Here is an 8,867-nt window from a genome sequence, read left to right on the forward strand (position 1 = left end):
GTGCTGATTGATCAAGAAATGTGGAAATGTATAAGGAACAGATATAAAGTGATAGATATACGACAGAGTATTTTTTTACCAGATATACAGTTTGCTTTATATAGTAGATGAAAGTGTATAAATCATACTTAGATAATCAACATTTACACTATTTTAATATTAACATTAGGGACGGCTAGTGCAGATAGCCCTCGTGTAGCTTTGCGCGAAATTCAAAAACAAACAAACAATATATCAAGAACATACAAACTGTACATTTGTTCACTATTGATATGTACAGTGAAGACTTTATACGTGTTTCTACAACTGCAAAAATAAGCTAAACACTGTTACCAAACAATTGTCTGAAGATGAATAATCCATGTTGTATATTATTCAGTGAAATATTGATAATTTTATACATAATTCTTGAACAGAAACTAAAACAAAAAATATGATAAAAGTAATAAAACTGAGCACAGTAATGTATAATAAATACAGTTCAATATAGACAAAAAATATAATTTGTGTACTCTTGCAAAAGTCTTTGTTGAAATATTTTCATTTTTTATGGCTAATATGTGCAATGAATTTTAGAACACTAATCACAAATATAATTGTATTTAAAACAAGAGGAAATACCTAAATGCAAATGCTGAGTGATGGTGTAAAAAAACTAAGCAAAAAAAAGTGTTATAAACACTAAACCTATACTAAAGAAATTTTAGATTTTAAGAAAGTGAAATAAAAGGAATCAGATTGAGTTTTACTTTTCTTTCTAATCATAATATGTTGACTAGATTTGGTAGAAAGAAAAGTTAACTTTTTTGAAGAGTCTTCAAAGTGCCTAACACAGAGATGAACCTTACACTGTTTACAAGTCAACTTAATTAAACCTGTGTGGAGGCACAATCTGCACCTTTTTATTTTTTCTTCAGCAAATGCTGGAAAATGCTTCCCAGGTGAGAGCCATTCATGTGCATCTACCAGAACTGGTGAATGGATACTTGACAAACAAGAAGGCCCTCCTCTACTTTCAATTAGAGGTTTCACAAGAGATTCCAATAATTGTAAACGGAAGTCCTTCTGTTTGTACTTGCTATTTTTAGTTACCTGTTTGAAAAGAAGAAAAGAATTAACAATAGACAGGTCAACAAGTCTAAAGAAAAGTTTCTTATACTATTTGACAGTTTTACGTGGAATGGAATAATAGCTAAGAAATTGATCATTAAGATCAACCCCTCCCATAAACTTGTTGTAATCCAAGATTAGCTGTGGCTTGCTAATCATGTCACCCTATCTTCTTATCACTTCTTTTACTGTAGCATTATGCATTGTAGAAAGAGCATAAACATCTTTTTTATCAGTCCACTTCACAGGAGTCATTGAGCCACAGTTGAAAAAACTGTAACTCTCCCCTTTTTAACTTACCTGGAAAAGTGTCTGGGAAGTGGGCATGGTTCTTCCTGCAAGTGCCACAAGCATAAGTACCAATTGAAAGCAACTTATCAAACAGAGTTGGGGAAGTATAAAAGTTATCAGTAAAAAAAGTGTCCCTTTCCAAGGTACTTTTCAATCAGAGTCATAACAGCTATGCTAGCTAAGCCCTTGGAAGGTGCAGATCCCTCTTTACCAGAGTATATTCTAAAATTTAAACAGTATCCAGTCACAGCTTTTCCCAGAACCCAAAGCTTGATTCCCCACTTGGTAGGCTTGCTAGGTAGAAATTGCTTGAAAGAAATTCTGCCTTTTGTTCCCAACATTTGCTCATCAATAGAAAGTTTTCTAGAAGGGTTATAGTGAGCTGTAAAAGCTGTTAGTAGATGATCAAGCACAGGTCTGACTTTGAAGAGTTTATCATTGCTTAGGATCAGTTTTAGGTAGATTATTAGTATTGTCATTGAAATAAAAGAAGCGAGCAATAGTTAGGAATTTTTCTCTGGAAAATATTGAACAAAACCAAGGAAACTGAAGTGAAGGAGTGGTAGACCAGTAATCTGTAATAGATGGTAAGTGATTTATACCCATAGAAATAGTTAAACCAGTAAAAGCTAAAATTTCTTCGGGAGTAACATCACTATATTTCAGTAGTTTCCTTTTCATCCTGACATTGTTGTTTAGGTGTTCCTTTTGCTGGTGTGCAAATCTATTTGTTTCTTCAACAATTTTGGTAACAATGCTGAGAGAAAAAAAAAGTTTAAAAAAATCAAGAGGAGTCTGACCCCTACTTGCTTGATGGAAAACAGGCTCTCCTCTAATGAAGTCCCCCAACAATCTGGGCTACTCATCTTTGAGAACTTCCCATTTACATTCTGCACTACAGGCCATGGGCTTTTCTTGTGTCTTCTTGCCTCTGGCCATTTTGGAAGTCGATGTAGTGCTGGTCATGGGAAGATCACCAACCTCAGATTGTTGGTGGGCATGAGGAGAGTCTTCTCCTCTTGAAGGTAAGTCAGGCTCCTCAAACAAATTTGAGTCCAGCAAAGCTGGTTCTTCCTCCTCTCCAACTTTGTTCTTGGTTTCTTCAATCTCAGAAAGAGACTCTTCTTCAGAGGAGGAAGAGAAAAACAATTTCAGAGCCTTGTCTAAGGAAAGATTTTTTTCTTTCTGAGTACTAAGAAAATTAATATGCTGTTAATATTCAGTTGACATAATGAAAACATGATACATATACATTTGAGTTATTGAGCTTTGACTTTAAGAATACATTTAACAAATGTACATTTTGTTTGTATGTGTATGGACATAAGCAAAATCACAAAATATAGTAAAAACTAATTCATATGATGTAAAACTAATGAATCTGATTTAATTTATCACCAAAAGTAAGAAATATACCACGGAAATTTACAAATTATGTGCTGTATATAAAAAAAAGCATACATCTTACTTTATGTGATATCCAAGTATGTGTTGGGAGATACTTCATTCTACCTCTTTATTCTTGATAACCAGGAAACTAAAAATAAATGCAATAAACTATTATTCTGTTTAAGGAGCAGGTAGAAATAATACATACAAACAGTTTATATGTAAATACTTCTGACATTACATTACTGAAAGATATCACTCCATGTATGATGGTGATATATGTGTGTATAAACTAAAATAAATTAAAGTGAAACTAATTTCAATAAAGTTATCTTTTTCAGTTATTCATAACATCTTTGAATATGTATAACTATTATGTATACATAAAGCCCATCTTACCTTAGATGAAATTTGAAGTGCTTCAATTTCAAGATTTTAGCGAAGACTCGCGATTTGCGGTGTGTATGTGGGTTCTCTTGGTAAATTAAGTTTTTATTCTTGTACGATTCTTTTATATATGTGTTAAAACTCAGTGTACAAGTGACCACAATAAAGCCCATATGTTGGTTGTGAAACAGACTAAACACATTCATCTCAATAGTACAAGGAAAGCAATAACATTCTCACAGTTGGGGTGCTAAGGCTTAAGTTTCAAATTCCAACATAAATCTTGCCTATTATGAGAAGAATGTGACCAGACTAATATTTTAAGTGCTGTAAAGTAATTTCTTTGTAATTTATGGTGTCTGTATCATTTGGTAATCTCTTCTAACAGGATGTATCAAGGATTAGGCGGGTGTTATTGAAACCACCTGTTCTGTAAGCTATTACCACTCACTAGTAGTGGTAATTAGGTTTCTCTGTGTAGTGAAACAACATACAAGGACATATGTTGAAATAAACTTGTTTGAAATTTCAAAGAAATGATATTCAAGTACCGAAAAGCTTTCTTATTATCATATCTACAGTAACGTTCAAATGTGCCCCCACTGGGCTGAACGATAGTGACCCCCAACAGGGATGAGATAGTTACGGACAACGTACAAAGTTCACCCTGCTGACCGCATGGTTTATTCAGCACAATAAACAAAAGTACGGCTGCAATGAAACATAAACTTGAAATAAAAATATATTTATGAAACAAAATTAAAATGTTTAAATATATATATATATATATAAACATGAAATCCTAGTTAAAAATAAAAATACTCATTTATTGTTTAGGTTTATTTACAAATATTATTTTTGGGTCTTGTATATTACTTGAAACCACAAGGAGAGTATGTGATTGTTAAAAAATTAAAAATACATAAAATTTGCAATTTATGGATGATGCAAATTTTTTGGGATTGCAAAATAATGTACTAAAACATAAAAAGTAATCAGTTCAAATCTGGAACAAATATAAATATTGTAATCATTTCTTATAAATACCATTTCCTAATGTAATTTTCCAAGATATTAAAGATCATAATGCAAAAAACTAAATTTATGAAAAGTAACAGGCTGTATGTTTTTTAAACTATATGCATTTATGAAAGTTCTTATGAAGTATCAAACAGTTTCACCCACTAGTTTTATTGTTGGAATGAAATATAGCAAGACTTGCATTGGCTACTAAGAAAGTTAGTAGCTGGTAGTCATCGGGTTAAACTACCATATAGAATTCTCATACTCAGATACTTCTAGCTACATGTACACATATTTGGTTTTTAAAGAAAATGATGTGCATTTAAATGGATAAAGCTACATGTAGTAGCTAATGTGTTTTTATAAATGCTGTAGCAACAAATGAATATACTTTTATTGACTCTTTGACTTGATTTGTACTTGTTTAGATACTGTGGGATTCATGATCCAGGCTGTGTGGTTCAGTGTAATGTATGCAAGAGGTGGTTTTGTAATGGAAGAGGAAATACTTCTGGAAGGTAATTTTTTATTAATAAATGTATTATTGCATTATCATGAAAAAAGAAATTTGGTTTTCTGTACATTGGGATTTCATTCAAGTGATTAATATTCATTTGGTCATTTACATACTAAAAATCAATTCAGGTTTTGCAATAAAATATATTTCTTAACTTGCATCTCTGCAATCCACCACATTTAAAGTAGAAATTAAAGAGTAGGCTGATTAATATTTAGGTAAGGGTTAAAACATTTAATTCAGTCTTACTGGCACCATTTTTAAATTCCTTTCTGCGTATGGTACTGCATTACATTCAAAATTTAATTAAACCACTTTAGTATCAATATATGTCAATGAAAGTAACATTATAAGGTATGTTATTATTTTAATTTTTATGTTATCTAAGTTTAATTACCTTGTTTCAAAGGGAACCTTTCAAAAATATATTTAAACCACAATTTTTGTCATGTGATCCACGCACTTTGAAAAATCTTGACTTTAGCAGCCACATGAGCTGGCAGGTACCTGATGATGACAAAACCTTGTCGAAACATTGTACATTTGCTGTTATGTTAAACTTATATTAAAATTTTTCTTCATTACCCATTCAAGCCGTCTCCAACCATTATTAGTCTCAAAGTGGGTTCCTCGTCATCGAATTTGAATCCATCCATTCTATGTTCATGCATGGCTTTTATCGTGTCCCTTGTTGTAAGATCGAATCTTTTTAGGCATACGACTTCCTTGGTTTTCTCATCCAGTTTGTCCTTTCTCTGTGAAAGATTCCCGGAGTTGTTGATATACATCACACTGTTGATCTATACACCTAGGTTATCATCCTTTCATTACTCCTATTCCTTTCCTCTTACCATTTTTTTCACTTAGTTTTCTATCGGGGACCTTTCTGTTTCTCATTTTGCAGGCTTTCAGGCAGTTTCTTGTCTTCCATTTTTGGATTTACTGGTTTTACTTCTGTGTTAAATTCTCATTTCCTGGCTATGTTATTTCATTCACTTTCCGTTGTTCATACTCCTCGCTCAGCTTCTCTCTAGGGTTTTGAACCTCCATGTTGTCTTTCATGCTTTTTATAATCCTCCAGTTTAACCTTTATTGGCAGATTTGTTATTGTATTTTATTTGCTGTCTCTGTTCCTCATATTGTTTGCTTCTGGTCACTGTCTTTTCCAGCATGTTTTATGATCAGGTTTGTTCATTACTTTTTATCCTTTCCTTTATACACTCGATCTTGGCTGCTCTGGAGATTAATTAATGTTTCACTCCTCTTTCCATTCCTTTCTTCTCCCACTATTAAATCCATTCTACTACTCTCTGATTCCTTTGCCCAGCCATGGCCCTTGGCTTTCTAATATGTACTGTGTTCTTTGGTAGTTCCCGGGTCAGTTTGTTTCTTCATGGAAATACTTCCCTTCTCTTTCACATGATTTTCCCCACTCCCCATATGGGTTGATTTGCTAGTCACTTTGCCCGGTGTATACTTCCTTTTCTCTGGATGTTTGTCATCTTTTTTTAATGTTTTATTCTGACAGATCTGTTACCCTACTATGTCCCTGGCTGATCTTTTTCCTTCTTCCTTGAGAGGACATCATTGGGGCAGATATATGGGCTACTCCATTTGTTTTTCATTTCTTTACAGGGGCCTTTTGCTACATATGTTTTGGATCTTACTCCGTAGCGAGTGGTGCCTGATCAGGTATATTTTGTGTCAGATCTGCACTGTACATCCTGTGACCATAATAGATGACCACATTGAGGCACTTCTTACTGTGGACATGATGTACAATTCTTGGTGTTGCCAGGTGTTGGTTGTTTGACTGATTATCATCTATGCATTAATATCACACTTGAAACAATATAATACAATACAGGATGATATTATTCACATATGGTACCAATTGTAGATATATCTCATGGTCTTTTGCTTCATAAATATGTTTGTCCCAGACCGTACACTCATGGACATCATGGGTAAAGCAGATTACTGCTCATCTCTGAAGATCCGTGGCATTAAGTCTCTTCCAAATGCGGACCTGATATACAATTCCAGATTCTGCTTTTCAAAATGGGGTATCACAGTCACCCATTGCACTTTCTCCAGTGCTATGGGCACCAGACCTTCCAACACATTTTGTTCCCTATTTTTTTAGTGGAGTATGGGAGTCCTCGCTAATTACCGGTTCCAAGCCACTGGGGTGGTGGACCTTGGGACCAATTCTCCTGAGTGATGCACAGTTCCACTCAGTTGGGAGTAGGGTGGTGGCATGCTGATGGTGTGATGCCCTTCCTACTGCAGACATGAGATACAATTCTGGATGCTGCCAGATGTTAGATGTAGTACTCTGCCATATATATATATGTATCGCAATTTTCCCCTCTGGCTGAGATATTCCTTCTTCCTACCATCCTCCGGATGTCTGTTCTAGGTTAGATAAGGTGTTGGTTGGAGATGATCCAGCCAAATAAATATTCATGTGTTTGGCTGGTACATCCCTCATACTGTGGATTGGATGATAAATTTTCAGTGCCACCAGGTTTTGGACTGGAAATGCAACCCCAAATTGAGGTCCCTCTTTATCTACTTACTATCTCCTGTTTGTCGGTTCACAGTGGATTTGATGTTAGTTGAAGCTGGATGAAACACGTGAATTCCTGCATGTATAAGGGTGGGTTCCCTATTCCTACTGTGGACTGAACGAGATATTCCCAATGCCATCATGGTTCGGACTAGGGATTAATGTCTTCTGAGCTGTACTTACTTCCTACCATCTGCTGGTTGTTGGTTCCCTGTGGACCTGGAGTTAGTTGTGTTGGAGATGCATGCATGTGGAGATGGGTTCTTGGCAGGGAAGCTTGTCTTCCCTCCCACTACCTGTTTTTGACATAAAAGGTAGAGGATACTCTTCCTGTTGTGGACCTGATGTAAAATTCCAGATGCTGCCAGGTTTTGGTTGAGGTCAAACTCCCATTTACAGTGTGTTGTGCCCTAGCCACTTGAGACCTAGGGGTCCCATCAATGGGGTCGATACACTTTTCTTCCATTTCATTTTAGCAACACTTTATTTAACTCTATTAAACACGGGGGGGTGGGGGGGGGTCAGTTTGACTGAGTCATGTGACCTTATGTACTCGTTTAAAGTTTTTATAAATTTAATACTTATAACTCTCAATATATTGGGTATATCTTCAATAAATTTGGCAGTCTTTCAGTTAATATTAGAAGTTTTTCACATACAAAAAGTCATGTCTCAGTGAAGTATTTTTAATAAAATAAAATAAAGATTTGCCCATGAATATATTGAGTATTTGTTTTGAATAGTCCATGTACAAAGTAATTTTCATGTTAAAATTAAAAATACTTTTCTCGAAAATCTAAAATTTCCTTTATGTAATCCTTAAAACCTCCTAAATGCATTTCAAAGTGTTTTTTTTTCAGTAAAACTTTATACTTTATCTGTTATTTTCTCTATCCATTCTGAAAATAGGATCAGTCAATTTGACTGACCTCGTTACCACCAAATCCAAATAAACCAAAATTAAACTTTTATTCTTTCTAGAATGACATCAAATTGTAACATGATACTACATTCATTTATCCTAAGTAGCTCTAAGTTCGTAACATTATACATCTATTTATAATTAAATTTTAATGTTTTATTGCCCTTCTAAACATGTCTAATTGCTATTCCCGCCATAAAAGTTGTAAATCACTTGGGAAACGTGCAGCTCATGTTTTGCTATTGAATTACATTACCCACGAGCTGCGTGCATGTTTCGTAAACCATTTTAATTATATTATTACTTATTTTACCTAATCTAGTCTTAAATAACTCAAAAAGATCTGTATTTTCTGATTTTAGTTACTTTCATAATAATAATAAATAAAGAATAAATATGAAAAACAAGAAATAAATTACTTACCAATCTCTTTTTTCTTGCTCTCGATTGTCGACAAGAGTTAAGCCTGATTTTTTTTATAGTAATGCATTTAACAATTTTTATTTAATTAAATAATTCACCCAAGAATATAGACTAATAACATGCAAAAAGTAGACAAATTCACTTATCTCTCAAAATTTTCCTTGCTTTCTAACTATGCGACAAGAGCCGTTACAAATCCATCCAAGCTAGTCATTATCTTTCTTATGGGAACG

General features: G+C 34.0%; 1 protein-coding gene across 5 annotated transcripts in view; it reads left to right on the plus strand.

The window, feature by feature from the left end:
- The window catches only part of LOC106460767 (regulator of nonsense transcripts 1-like), a 107,572-nt gene that overhangs the window by 28,284 nt on the left and 70,421 nt on the right, over nucleotides 1-8,867 (plus strand). For 4 of the 5 annotated variants that reach the window (XM_013920502.2, XM_022387547.1, XM_022387548.1 and 1 more), the window contains one exon: nucleotides 4,629-4,718. The exons of the other annotated variant lie outside the window; for it this stretch is intronic. In XM_013920502.2, coding sequence (XP_013775956.1) covers nucleotides 4,629-4,718 — 90 coding nt within the window. The remainder of the gene's footprint in view (nucleotides 1-4,628; nucleotides 4,719-8,867) is intronic. 5 annotated transcript variants of the gene reach the window in all.

Source organism: Limulus polyphemus, unplaced genomic scaffold, assembly GCF_000517525.1.
Source record: "Limulus polyphemus unplaced genomic scaffold, Limulus_polyphemus-2.1.2 Scaffold832, whole genome shotgun sequence".
Classification (NCBI taxonomy): Eukaryota; Metazoa; Arthropoda; class Merostomata; order Xiphosura; family Limulidae; genus Limulus; species Limulus polyphemus.